The following is a 15,517-nucleotide window of genomic DNA, read 5'->3' as shown; positions in this document are numbered from 1 at the left end:
AGAACATGAAGTGTACCTGTGCAGGGAAATGTGTAGTATTTCAATGAAGCTAATGACCCACACATTTTTAGGAAGCTATCAAACTGGACTAGACAGGTCATAAGCTAAAGCCCTCATTCATCAGTAAGCCCTTTGGACAGACCCACTTTTGAAATCCGCAAAATCAGTAATTGCTCTGCTTTGTTCATTTAAGTCTAAACTAAACCCACCATCTCAAATTCTACATAATCTTCTGAGAAGCTGTATTCCTACTTGAGGATTCTTCCCTGTGCAAACAGGAATTCCATATAAATTCAGAGGGGTTTTTTTGTTTGTTTTACAGAATCAAGAAAATTTGATTTCCTTTAACAATAATACGAGCAAGGTAAGACTTCATTCATTAACAAATTCCATTTACATTTTTGTTCTACAGAATCAAATAACAGAGCTTAGAATAATCAGAATTTAGGAACTAAGAAGAAAATTATGGTCATTACCTTTTCCAACCAAATTTTGACACTGTTTGTTAAACATCCGACATCGTCCTTCATAACAGAAGGAGTCACCTGAATTACAATGGTGTCCATTGCGTACAAATGTGTCAGGAACACAGTGTGGGGCAATCCCATTGCAGAATTCAACGAAATCACAATCTTTATCAAATGATTTCCTACAAAGTTTACCAGCGGGTCTTAGCTAAAAAGGAAGAAAACGTAAGAAAAGATTACATATCAATGACACTCAAATTTTCTTTCTCTTCAGGCTATGAATTTCCATCCATCTTTTTCTAAGTTGCTAAGATCAATGACGAAATTACTCTTCTTGTTAACTACTTAAGCATTACATAGAAACTTAGGTGACTGAATTATTGTGCATAAAGGAGTGGGTAATGCTTGTGAGAGATGTGAGAACTAAAAGATATGAAGACTACCATAAACATAAAAAAAGAAAATAGCGCTAAAGAATTAATATAAAAATTACTTTCAACATATTATGGTGATGTTCACATGTACAGCCTCTGATTTCTCAATATGCCATCCTTAAAGCAGAAATTAGCAAGCATTTACAAAAACACATTATAAACATTTAGATTAAGTTTGTTGATTTTAAAAGAAGAAAATTTAAGGACACGGGAGAAGGTTTATTTCACACACCACATTGCAAACAACTGTTAAAAAAAAAAAGTAACTTCTCCAATTGCATATCTCTGATCTCTTCAGTACTTACTCTTTAGCTGCTAGCATCCAGGGTTCCCTTTTTGTATACCTGCTTTTGCAAAGAAACATCCAACTATCATCACAACAAACCTTTTCTTCAATGCAAGCCTCAATTCCTCATGGCTATTCACTATCTCATGTAAACTAAGTCAAATTTGTTCTAGCTTTCAAAGGTCCTAGAGGCCCAGCATAAGTAACATTCACACACATCTCCCCTCCCCAGAATAGGTTTTCTGCATACTTTTTCTCACATTTACATGTATTTGCTACCTGTAGCAAATCTGACACAAAATTTCCAAGTGATGGGTGAGAAGACAAAACACAAGCTTATGGAGTTAACATTCAAATCTAAACAAGTGATCAAAATTGTTAGTAAAGGAAAAAACATATAAATATGACAAACTATTAATATTTGTTTAATAAGACTGAAATAATATCTAGTATCTTTTCCAAACAAAATGGTATGAAACTAGAAACCAGAGAGAAAACTGGAAAATTCACTAAATGTGAAAATTAAACACTACACTCCTGAACAATCAATGGATCAAAGAAGAAATAAAAGTGAAACATTATTTTTTAAATAAACATAAAAAAAAGAACTATACCAAAACATTTGGGTGCAGCAAAAGCAGTTCTAAGAGGTAAGTTTATAGCAATAAATGCCTATATTAAAAAAAGAAGAACTGAAATAAACAACAAAACTTTACACCTAAAGGAATTAGAAAAAGAAAGAACAAACGGAGTCTAAAGTTATTCGGAGAAAGGAAATAACAAAGATCAGAGTGGAAATAGGTGAAATAGAGACGAGAGAGACAATAGGAAAAAAAATCAGTGAAACTAAGTTATTTTTTTTAATAAAAACAAAATGGCAAACCTTTAACATGATTAACCAAGAAAAAAGAGACAGGATTCAATAAAATTTAAATAAAAAAAGAGGAGACACTAAAACTGATACCATAGAAATACAAAAGATTATAAGAGGCTATTATGAACAATTATATGCATATGTTGACAAATTGCATAGCCTACAATAAATGGATAAATTCCAAGAAAGATAGCCTACCACGATTGAATAATGAAAAAATGGAAAGTTTGAACAAATCAACTACAACTAAAGAGATTTAATTTGTTATCAAACCTCCTAAGACAGAAAAGCCCAGGACCATGGCTTCAGAGGTGAAATCTATTAAATATTTAAAGAGAAGTAATGCTAATTCTTCTCAAACTTTTTCAATAAAATAAAAAGGAGAAACATGCCCAAGCTCATTTTATAAGGCCAAGATTAACCTGATCCTAAAGAAAGATAAAGACATTATAATAGTTTAGTGGTTACCAGAGGGTAAGGGGGGAGCGGGTGGTAGATGAGGGTAAAGGGGATCAAATACATGGTGATGGAAGGAGAACTGACTCTGGGTGGTGAACACACAATGGGATTTATAGGTGATATAACACAGAATTGTACACCTGAAATGTATGAAACTTTACTAACAATTGTCACCCCCAATAAACTTTAATTAAAAAAAAAAAAAAGACACTATAAGAAATGAAAAATACAAGCCAATATCCCTGATGAGCATAGGTGCAAAAATTCTCAATAGAATACTAACCCACCAAATTCAACCATATTTTAAAGGGCCATACATCTTGATCAAGTGGAATTTATTCCTGGGATGCAAGAATGATGCAATATATGGAAATTATTAAACATGATACACCCCATTAATAGAATTAAGGATAAAAATCATATTATCCTCTGAAGAGATGCAGAAAAAACATGTGACAAAATTCAACACACCTTCATGATAAAAGCTCCCAACAATTTTGGTATAGAAAAAACGTAGCTCAACATAATAAAGACCATATATGAAAAATCTTAGCTAACATCGTACTCAATAGGGAAAAGCTGAAAACTTTTCCTCCTAAGACCAGAAACAAGACAAAGGTGTCTAAGTACATGACTCCTATTCAACATAGTAATGGAAGACCTAGCCAGAACAATTAGAAAAGAAAAAGAAATAAAAGGCACCCAAATCATAAAAGAAGTAAAATCATGTCTGTTTGCAGATGACTTAATCTTATATATAGAAAATCCTAAAGAAGTTACCAAAATAAACTGTTAGAACTGACCAAAAAAAATTCAGAAAAGTTTCAGGATACAAAATCAGACTACAGAATCCATTTGCATTTCTATACATTTACAACAAAAAGTATGAAGAAATTTTTTAAATCCCATTTGCAAAAGTATCAGAAACAATAAAATACTTAGAAGTAAATTTAACCAAGTAGTTGGAAAATCTGTCCAAGGAAAACTATATATAAGACACTGGTGAAAGAAATTAAGAGATACCAAAAAAATGAAAAGACATCCTGTGTTCATGGATCAGAATAATTAATATTGTTACAATATCCATACTATCAAAGAAACCTCAAAAAATTAAAAATAGAACTACCATTGATCGAGGAATCCCATTTCTGAGTATGTATCTGAAGGAGATGTACCTTAAAGAGGTATATGCACCCACATGTTCATTGCAGCATTACGCACAACAGCCAAAATACGGAAACAACCTTAGGTTGTCCATTAATGGATGAATATATTTTTTAAATGTAGTTTATATATACAATGGAATAATATTTGGCCATCAAAAGAAGGTAATGCAGGCCGCCCCGGTGGCTCAGGCAGTTAGAGCTCCATGCTCCTAACTCCGAAGGCTGCCGGTTCGATTCCCACATGGGCCAATGGGCTCTTAACCACAAGGTTGCCGGTCCAATACCTCGAGTCCCACAAGGGATGGTGGGCAGCGCCCCCTGCAACTAAGATTGAGCAAGGCACCTTGAGCTGAGCTGCCTCCTGGACGGCTCAGTTGTTGGTTGGAGTGCTGGCTCTCAGCCACAAGGTTGCCAGTTCAATTCCTCAAGTCCCACAAGGGATGGTGGAGGCTGTGCCCCCTGCAACTTAGATTGAGCAAGGCACCTTGAGCTGAGCTGCCGCTGAGCTCCCGGATGGCTCAGTTGGTTGGAGCGAGTCCTCTCAACCACAAGGTTGCCGGTTCGACTCCCGCAAGGGATGGTGGGCTGCACCCCCTGTGACTCGCAACAGCAACCGGACCTGGAGCTGAGCTGCGCCCTCCACAACTAAGACTGAAGGGACAACAACTTGAAGCTGAATGGCACCCTCCACAACTAAGATGGAAAGGACAACAACTTGACTTGGAAAAAAGTCCTGGAAGTACACACTGTTCCCCAATAAAGTCCTGTTCCCCTTCCCCAGTAATATCTTAAAAAAAAAAAAAAAAAGGAAGGTAATGCTGCCATTTGTGACAATACAAATGAAACTTGAGGGTATTATTCTAAGGGAAATAAGTCAGACAAGAGAAAGACAAATACTTTATGATCTCACTTATATGTGGAATGAAAAAACAAACAAAATTGAGCAAAACACAGAATAGAATGGTGGTTGCCAGAGGTTGTGAGGTGGGGGAGATAGGAAGATGTTGGTCGAGGGTATAAATTTTCAACTATAAATGAATACATGTATAAATGAATAAATCTGGGGATCTAATGTATAGCATGGTGACTATAGCTAATGATAATGTATTGTATACTTAAAAGTTGTTAAGATAGTATCTCATAGCAAGGTTCTTGTTATGTGAAATAGTGGATATGTTACCTAAATTTATGTGGTAATCATTTTGCACTATATGGGGCTCTGACAATTAAGTTCACAAACTCGTCCTAGAAAAAGTGCTATATATTTCATTGCTGAATGTCAGTAGGGTCACCTTTGAAGTACTCCCTTTGGGAAGCTATGCATTGATACCAGCATCTAGTACACCCTTCAAAGCAATTTTGGAACTCTTTTTCTGAAATGACCACCAGAGCTGTCATCATATTACCCTTAATGTCCAGAATGTCATTAAAATGTCTTCCTTTAAATATTTCCTTTATCTTTAGGTAAAGAAAGAAGTCTTTGGGGGCCAGATCAGGTCAGTAGGGAGGGTGTTCCAATACAGTTACTTGTTTACTGGCTAAAAACTCCCTCACAGACAGTGCCGTGTGAGCTGGTGCATTGTCATGATGCAAGGGCCATGAATTGTTGGCGAAAAGGTCAGGTTGTCTAACTTTTTCATGCAGCTTTTTCAGCACTTCCAAATAGTGAACTTGGTTAACTGTTTGTCCAGTTGGTACAAATTCGTAATGCATAACCCCTCCGATATCAAAAAAGGTTAGCAACATCATTGTAACAAGTTCCTGAACTTAATTTTCAGACCTCATACACTCATACACCAAATCACTAAGTTGTACATCTTAAACTCACACAGTGTTATATGTCAATTATATCTCAATAAAGCTGGGGGAAATTTTTTAAAAGATAAAAGCATATATTTCCTCCAATCTTATTTGCTATTTACCTTGTTCTGGAGTTTGCTCCTTTTTTCCATTGAGTTCCAGTGAATTGTGCTGGGTTTGGGATAATTATCCGTGAAGTCTTTAAATGCTTTCAATAAAGAGGTATTGAGTGATTGTAACAATAACTGAATGAATTGCAAAGGACTTTACCAGATGACAGTGAATATAGCCAACAAAAAGAACTAATCTAACTTCCTGACCCCGTGTGAGGTAGGGTGTTAGAAAATAAGACCATAAGAGGGTTGCTCCAGATGTACGTCGATCATAGAGAACTCTGAATGGGTACAAGAAAGATTTGTAATGAGGTATAGGAATGGGAAGTCAATTCAGAGAAAAGAAGCATCAGGCATTAGGTATATGAGAGTACTGGAAATCATAGATTGCTGAATGGACTGAAGAGTGAGGGTGGGTCCAGTGTTGCTTGCATATAATATAATGGGAAGGACAAAATATGCTTCCCACCTTCTTTAAACAAGGATTTCAAGAAATTAATGCTGAGCTATTATAACATACAAATTGCCTCTTACCGTGCAGCGTTGTGTGCAGCATTCCCCAGAACCACAGACTTTTTCACCTTTGAACCTACAGGTTCTAGGATCACAGCATCTTTTATGTGTACAGTTCTGTAAATAAATGCTGTGTTAGTCAATCACATATAATTAGGTAATATCAAATAAAACTAAAACACAGTTTCTTTACAAAGTATGAAGTTTTTCTTAAATTCACAGTTTCAGTAATCCCATTCTTTATATGAGATTTATAGAAATCAACATTTCATTCACTAGTTTGTAAAAGAAATGTGTTGTTTCACTACGTTCCTTATAATTTGATCAATATTAAGATACTACTGTGGAGCCAAAACCTTAGAGGAAATACTTATTAGATATCTTGTTAACTATCATTCTCTTCAAACATTTTGTTACATTCTTGCTTTCATAATAAATTACATAAGCCAAATCTGTTTACATATAGAACTTCTCTGATGTGAAGCTGTCAAAAGCAACATTTACATTCTCAGTTTCTCTTTCTGAAATGGCAAAACCTCAAAACCCCACCCTAAAAAAGTGGTCCCACAAGCCAGGCTCATCGGTTCAGAGCTCTGATTTCACTGGGATGCTGGCCCTATACTTACTTATATTTTATAAGATTTAGTACCTTCAAGCAGCTTTTCCAGTCTTCAGTAGCAAGTTTGTTCTAAATTATGTAGTTTAACAATATCAGATGTTTGCTTCTTCGTGTTGTCTTTTTTGTTATTGGTAATTTCTTATTAGCATTTTCAATGAACAGCTTCACCATAGGCAGCAGTATAATACTTTTAAAATTATTTATTTCACAAATTGACTCATGTATTCAAAGTTTAAATATGCTTTTGTTAGCTTTTTATAATGTTTCCTTTAATCAAATGTTTAGTTGTTTTCTGTTATAGATTATTTTCAATCCAACTTTGTATGTGTAAGGACAAACCTTCTTAAGAACAGAATGATCTGCTACTTTAAATGGTTCCTTTAACCCTTCCCTCTCCCAGAAGTGTGAGAATACTTTTCTCCAATATTCATGTGACAACCAGTTTGAGCTCCTATAAAACCCACAAAAGTGTGGGGGGGTTTTCTTATGATTGGGTTTCCCTGGAGTTTTTAACTCTCAGAGTTGTCCACATTGAGGTTCCAACAATTCAATAATTACAGTGTAGATTTTCCTACCCAGTCACTGGTTCCCAAAGGTTTCAACTTCTGTGTTGCTACTTCAGTAGGTTATGATTCTCTTTTTATTACCTATCAGTCTTTCCAATTCAGGGGGCAATAACCTTATTTCTCTGATGAATCTAAGAAGAGTTGTTGCTTTTTCAATTTGTTTAACTTTTGTTGTAAAGACTGAGTGATGACTTCTAAACTTTCATATGTCAGACCAGAAATCAGAATACTTAACTTCTTTTTTTAAAAAAATAAAAATCCTTTAAATTGGCGTTTGAATATTTTCATACATATATTCATATATATTTGAATATACAAGAAATACAAATATTTTCTTCCATTCTAGAGCTTGCCATTTTATTTTTCTTAGCAATCTAAGAAAGTTTCTGAATTTGATGAAGTACAATTTATCTTTTCTTTAAAACCTCATTCTTATTTGCCATATCTAAGACATTTTTGCGTACCACAGGGTCAAAAAGATTGTCCCTACATTTTATTCTAAAAGCCTTAGATTTTAACTTTTATATTTAGGTCTCTGATCCATTTCAAGTTAATTTTTGTGTATGGTGCGAGGTTAAGGTTTATATTATTTATGGGATATCCAATTCATACAACACTTTTGTTGAAAAGATTTTCTTCACTCATTGAGATACCTTAATGTGTTGACAGAATATCAATTGACCATATATTATATCTGGATTCTCTGTACTGTCCCATTAAGGTATATGTTCATGCTCTGGCCGATACCACATTGTCTTGATTATTACAACTTTATAGAAAATTTTGAAATTTAAAGGAAACTAGTATATATGTTTCACCTTTGTTTTTTGGTTTTTTTTGCTTTTAATTGCTTTGTCTATTCTAGGCCCTTTGCATTTCCATATAATTATAGTATCAGTTAGTAGAATTGCCAATTCTACAAAACGATGGGTGGGGTTTGGATTGGTATTGTGTTGAATGAATATATCAACTTATGTAGAGCTGACATCTTAACAATATTTTGTCTTCCAATCTATGAAAGTAGGATGTGTGTTCATTCACTTCAATCTTCTTTCATTTCTCTGAGCAATGTCAATTTTTATTGTATAGATCTTGCATGTATTCTGTTAAATTTATCTCTATATATTTCATATTTTTGAAAGAATGTATATGGAATTGTACTTTTTATTTCATTTTCCATTTGTTTATTGCCTATACATAAAAATCCAGTGAATTTTGTATACTGACCTTGTATCCAATGACTTGAATTCACTAATTAGTTCTAGTAGTTCTTGGGTGGAAAATTGTTTAGGATTCTCTACTCATGCAATTGAGTTTGATTAAAGACAGGTTTACATCTTCTTTTCCGATCATTATGTGTTTCTTTATCTTGCCTTACTGTAGAGGCTGTAGCATCCACTACAATGTTGAATGGAAGTGGGGAGAGCGAACATCTTTGTCTTGCTCCAGATATTAGGGGAAAATACTGAGTTATTTACCAGTACGTATGATGATAGTTGTAGGCTTCTCAGAAATGTATTTTATTAGAGTGAGGAGGTTCTCTTCTATTACTGAGTGCTGAGTGTATAATGAATTTATGCTAAATTTTCTAAAATTTTTTTCTTCATACATTCTATTATGTTGAATTATATTGAATGATCTTCATATTATAAAACAACCCTGTACTTTTGGGCTAAATACCACCTGATCAAGATTTATTAACCTATTTACATACTGTTCATGAGAGTTATTGGTGTGATTTTCTTTTCTTTTAATTTCTTATCTGGTTTTGACTTCAGACCAATACTCGCTTCATGAAATGAGTTGCAAAATGCCTCTATTATCTGCAAAGGTTCATGTATAATTGGCATTATTTCTTCCTTATATGTTTGATAAAATTCACTAGTGAAGTAACATGGATTTGGAGTTTCTTTGTGAAAAATATTTTAATTACAAATTTAATTTCTTCACTAAATATAGAGCTATTCAAATTTCATCTTCTTATATTGGTTGTGATACTTTGCATCTTTTGAAAAACTTGCCAATTTTATCTAAATTGTCAAATTTATTTACATAAAGTAGTTTTTAATATTCCTTATTTTTAACATATGTACGATGTGTGGTAATATACTTTTTTCTTTCTGATATTGGTAATTTACTCTTACTCTCATTTTTCCTTCATCAGCACAGTGAGAGATTTATCAAGTACACTGATTTATTTCAAAGCACCAGCTTTTATTTTCATTGATATTCACTCTCTGGTTTCTACCTCATTGATTTCTGCTTTTACTTTTATCATTCGTTCCTTCTATTTATTTTGGCTTTAATTTAGACTTATATTTCATTTCTCTAAAGTAGTATTCTAACTACTTAATTTTAGGTCTTTCTTTTTCTCTAATATAAGCTTTTAACGCTATAGATTTTCCTCAAAACACTGTTTGCTGAACCACATATATTTTGATATGTTTTCATTTGCATACTGTTAAAAATAGATTCTAATTGCCTTGTGATTTCTTTTTTGAGTCATTGGCCATTTAGAGGTGATATAGTTATTTCCAAATATTTGGGGGCTTTTCAAGATATCTTATTGTTCTTGATTTCTAATTTAATTCTCAACACAAAATAAATGCTGTGATTTTATTTCAATATATTCTATCTTGATGAATATTTTAAGTGAACTTGAAAAGAATGTTTATATTCATTCTGTTGTTAAATATAGTTGCCTATAAATATTAATTATATCTGCTGAGATTCCTTAGCTACTCACTTATTAAGATAATTTTTCCCTTAAATTATTTGAGCATAAGTTCTTTTAATTCTCTTAATATATTAAAAGTAACTACTGTGAAGTCTTTATCTGCTAAATAAAATATCTTAATAGTCAGTTTTCCTTAACTGCCTATTTTTTCTGAATATGATTCATACTTCCCTGTTTCTCTGAATGTCTAGTAATTTTTGGTTAATAAGTCGGACGTTACAGAGAGATATGATATAATGACTATTCAGCTATGTCCTTCTGGATATTTTATTTTTCTCATAGGGAATTAAGTTGCCTGGGCATAAACTATAAACTTCAGTTCCCATGCAATGTGTAGCAGCTATCTCTGCTCAATTCATATAGTTTCCAACTGCTGAATTTTTAGCTTGATTCCCTCTGTAATGTGGCATTCAGCCAAGGATTTAGGCAGAGATTGCACTTAGATTTCAGAGCACAATCTATCTTCAGTTTCCTTGTTTCTGAAGATTCCTCTTTAATTCCAGTTGCAGTTACAGTCTCAGTCTCTATATTCTGGTATCTGAAACCAGTAAGCCTTCAGATTTCTGGTACCTGAGTTGCACATAGTTCGAAAATACTCTCCAAAAAATAATCATACTCACAGAGCTCACCTAGTGTACCTGTATCTTTCAAGTGTCTCACCCTTCATTTTTTGTCCCATGGGGTATTTCTGGCCCATGAATATTTTAGCACTCAGCTAAGTATTTGTACAGTTAATAATCAGATTTTGGGTCTAACCACTTTCACAGTTTTCTCACTTTCAGTGTTTTACCCTTAAGTTTCCAGTGGCTCTCATCCCTGAACTATGTTCTCTGCCATACTGAGTCAGTAGAGCTGCAGTTTCCATTTAATTCTGCCATAGCTATGGAGGTAGAGGAGCACCTTTAGGCTAGAGAGATAAAATTTTCAATTCTTAACTATTACACACAATTTTTCGAGAGTCAACTCTCCTCTGGTCTTCTTTAAGATGTGTTCCAGTGCCATCTTTCTAAATGATAAGGTCTTCATCTTCTTTTCCACCTATTAGACATATATATAGGAAACAAGTATTTTTTTGAAAAAATTTCTGCTTACCTTTAAAGTGCCACAATCACATTGTTCACCTGGTTCCAACTTTCCATTGCCACATATCTTCTGTTGCTTGTAAACTGGCATATCAGGAAGGGTGTCATGAAGACAGTAAAGGCCAGAATCTGAAGCAAAATACTTAAACTCATCCAAGCTACAGATGCTAAAATCCTTTACACCCCCAGAGTGCCTAAAATATAAAAACCGTAGGTGTGATAAAAATTATTACTGCATATCACTGCATTTCTCCTAATGTATATTACCTTCAAGAGAGATTTAAGAGCATTATTCTTCATGGAAAACAAAAAGCACATTTTAAAAAATATTTATTGCATTGCTAATATAAACATATTTTAAATTTCACCAAGAAAAGTCTTGCAATGACAGAAAACAGGAACCCTGTTATTCTTACTTACCTTCCCAGTGCCAAACAACTGCATTTAAAATTTTGGGGTTCAGATTTTAATATACTTTAATCTATTTAACATTGCTTTTGTATTTTTTCTGTAATGCCAATGTGAACACATTTGTATTAACTTTAATAGCATGTGTTACAGCTTTTGCTCTCTGTAGCTAAACATTTTTCAAACAAAAACCTGCTATCTGAGCTACAGTATGGGAGGGGCGGTAGGAGTACCTGTCCTGACAGCGTAAGAACTGATAGCACCTTGGCAATACCTCAGCGTCCAATTAAAACACCAGACAGAACATGATTGAAGGATCTAAAGATTATGCCCGAGATCAGGAGTTGAGAAAATTTTTTCTGTAAAGGGCCAGATAGTAGACATTATTGGCTTATAGGCTATATACTCTTTTGGAACCATTCAATTCTCTGAAGTGCAAAAGCAGCCATAAACATGAAAACCAATAGCCTGGCTATATTTCAATCATATTTAATTTACCAAAGAGAAAGCCAGTAAAATCTGGCCTATAGACTATTGTTAGCTGACACCTGCCCTATACTAAAATCTATTCTATATCAATTCAAACGGAGCCTAATTCAACCTCTGATAAGACCACCACAGGAGACTAAGTTGGAAATACCCTGAGGTTCCATAGATCCAAATTAACAAAGCATAAAACCAAGCATATAAAAGTTAAAATGATTAGCCAATAGTTGAAGTATCTAGTAGAAAAAGAATCAATGTTTTTTAGAAGAAGGTAGAAGAACTCAGTCTTTCTATTGCATTATCAACAATATTCAATATGCTAATAATAATAGATATACAAAGAAATAAGAAAATGTGATCCATAGTAACACAAAACAAAACAAAACAAAACAAAACAGCAGTTTATATTGTGGCACCCACATGCCGGCGGAGCCGTATGGAATGAGTGGGGTGCTGCTGTGAAGCACCCAAGCTAGAGCTCTTGCCCTGCCTGGGGAAGAGCGCAAAACTTCCAAAGTAAGGCTGTGCATGCAGGTAAGGCTGCCCCACTTGGAGAAAGGGTGCAGCTGGGCAGGGACGCAAAGCAGCCCTACCCAGACCCTACTCTGACGGCAGACAATTAAAACAACAGGTCATGCAGGCAGGGTCCTTGTGCAGAGTAAGAGGGGTGCTGCTACTCACCCACCCATGCAGGAGCATCTGCCCTCTGCCTGGAGAGACTTCAGAACTACCCAAGTATGGCTGTGCGCAGGTATGCAAGGTTGCCCCAACCAGAGAAAGAGTAGAGCAGAGCTAGGAGGGCATTGAAACTCAGGCAGGAGGAGTGGCCCTACCTAGGCCCTGCTCTGACTGAGGATAATTAAGCATTAGTGGCTGAGCACAAAAGGTGCTGTACTGGCCCAAACAGGAGCTGCCCTGACTACAACCTGCCTGCCCAAACTATTCAATACACGGTCTATTCAGAAACCACTCTTTCAAAACAGAGACAGCTATTCTTTCCAACTAATAGGAACAAACACAGAAAGTCAAACAAAATGGGGAGACAGAAGAATATGCCCCAAATGAAGAACAAGAAAAAACTCCAGAGGAAAAAACCCTTAATGAAACAGCGGTAAGTAATTTGCTTGAAAAATAATTCAAAGAAATGGTCTCAAGGATGCTCAGCAAACTTTAGAATAGAGGAACTCAGAGAACACTTCAAAAAAGAGATAGAAAACAAAGAACAAATAAGAGATGAAGAACACAATAGCTAAAATGAAAAGTACATTAGAAGGAATTGACAGTAGACTACTTAATACAGAAGAAGGGATTAGTGACCTGGAGGACAGAACAGTGGAAATAACCCAATCAGAATAGGGATACCAAAAACAACAACAACAACAACAACAATAACAAAAACTGAGGACAGTACAAGAGAGCTCTGGAATAACATCAAGAGGGCTAATATTCACATTATAAGGAATCAAGGAGGACAGAGAAAAGGGGCAGAAACACTATTTCAAGAAATAATATCTGGAAACTTTCCTAATCTAGGAAAGGAAACAGACAGGCATGCAGGTACAAGTAGCACAGACAGTTCCAAATGATGAACCCAGAGACCCACACCAAGACAGAGCCTAATAAAATGGCAAAAGTTATATATAAAGAGTCAATCTTAAAGGCAGCAAAAATAAAAATAAAAAGTCAGATACAAGGGAAACCCCATAAGGCTAGAAGCTGATTTCTCAGAAGCAACTTTACAGGCCAGAAGAGAGTGACATGAGATATTTAAAGAGCTCAAAGAAAGGAATCTACAACCTAGAATGCTTTATCCATCAAGGTTGTCATTTAAAATTGAAAAAGAGATAAAGAGTTTCCCAGACAAGCAAAAACTAAATGAGTTTACCACCACTAAACTGGCCTTACATGAAATGTTAATGAGTCTTCTTTATGCAGAAAAGAAAAGACCATAACTAGAAATAAGAAAATACAGGAAAGGAGGGGAAAAAATCTCACTGGTAAAAGCAAATATACATTTGTCACAGTGAATCAACCACTTAAAAAGTTAATAGGAAGTTTAAAAGAAAATAGTAGCAAAATTAACTGTAACTATAATAAATCACAGGAGATTCACAAAACAAAAGGATTTAAAACGTGACATCAAAAAAAAAAAATAGGGAGGGGAGTGAAAATGCAGTGCTTTTAGAATGCAACTGAAATTAAATGCCTATCAACTTAAAATAGACACATACAGAATAGGTAGATATATATGAACCTCATGGTAACCAAAAACCAAAACTATATAAAAAATATGCAAAAAGTGAAGACAAAGGAATACAATTGAATAACTGAAAAAAACTCAATGAATCAAAAGGAAAGAGATCAGGAGAAGAAAGGAACAGTGGAGAACAACTAACACAATTAATAAAATGGCAATAAGCACCCTAAATAATTACCCTAAATGTAAATGTACTAAATACTCTCATCAAAAGACACAGGGTGGTAGAACGGAAAAACAAAACAAAACAAAACAAAAAAAAACACATAGTCCATCAATATGCTGTTTATAAGAGACGCACTTCTTATCGAAAGGCAAACACAGACTGAAAATGAAGGGATGGAGAAATATATTCTGTGCAAACAGAAATTAAAATTAAGCTGAAGTAGCAATAGCTATATCAGGCAAAATAGACTTCAAAACAAAGAATGTAAAAAGAGACAAGGACATTACATATTTTAAAGGGGTCAATTCAAGAAGAGGATATAAGAGTTGTAAAGATCTACTCACCCAACAAAAGAGCACCCAAGTATATAAAGCAAATGTTAATGGACATAAAAGCAGAAATTAATAGTAATACTATAATAGTTGGGGGCTTTAATACTCCACTTGCTTCAAAGGATAGATCATCCACACAGAAAATAAATACGGAGATAATGGCCTTAAATGCCACATAAGACCAGTTTGACATTTACAAAGCATTTCATCTAAAAACTGCAGGTTACACATTTTTTTCAACTGTACATGGAACATTTTCCAGGATAGATCACACACTAGACCTCAAAACAAGCCTCAATAAATTCAAGAAGACTGAAATTATATGAAGCATATATTCTGACCACAATGTCCTAAACTAAACAAACAAACCAAAAACCTGGAAAAAACACAAATGCATGGAGATTAAATAACATGCTTCTAAACAACCAATGGATCAAAGAGGAAATCAAAAACTACCTTGAGACAAATGAAAATGAAAACACAATCCTACAAAATCTGTGGGATACAACAAAAGCAGTTATAAAAAGAAAGTTTATAGCTATACATGCCTACTTCAAGAAGCAGGAAAAATCCAAAATAAACAATCTAAATTTATACCTAAAGAAACTAGAAAAAGAGGAAAAAATAAAACCCAAAGGAAGTAGAAGGAAGTAAATAAGAAAAATCAGACTGGAAATAAATGAAATAGAAAACAGAAAATCAACAGAAAAGATTCATGAAACTAAGAGCTGGTTCTTCAAAAGGATAAAAAC

The 15,517-nt window shown here is 34.3% G+C and overlaps 1 protein-coding gene across 1 annotated transcript in view; it reads right to left on the bottom strand.

Moving 5' to 3' along the window:
• The window catches only part of LOC109452814 (disintegrin and metalloproteinase domain-containing protein 5-like), an 87,709-nt gene that overhangs the window by 38,353 nt on the left and 33,839 nt on the right, over nt 1-15,517 (bottom strand). The window contains exons 7-9 of the mRNA XM_088793567.1: nt 11,127-11,310; nt 6,134-6,229; nt 477-675 (exon numbers count right to left, since the gene is read on the bottom strand). Of these exons, the coding sequence (XP_088649693.1) occupies nt 477-675; nt 6,134-6,229; nt 11,127-11,310 (479 nt within the window). The remainder of the gene's footprint in view (nt 1-476; nt 676-6,133; nt 6,230-11,126; nt 11,311-15,517) is intronic.

The sequence above is a fragment of the Rhinolophus sinicus genome, chromosome 16, assembly GCF_057876585.1.
Source record: "Rhinolophus sinicus isolate RSI-liver-muscle chromosome 16, RSI-T2T, whole genome shotgun sequence".
Lineage (NCBI taxonomy): Eukaryota > Metazoa > Chordata > Mammalia > Chiroptera > Rhinolophidae > Rhinolophus > Rhinolophus sinicus.
This window is presented reverse-complemented; position numbering and strand designations above follow the sequence as displayed.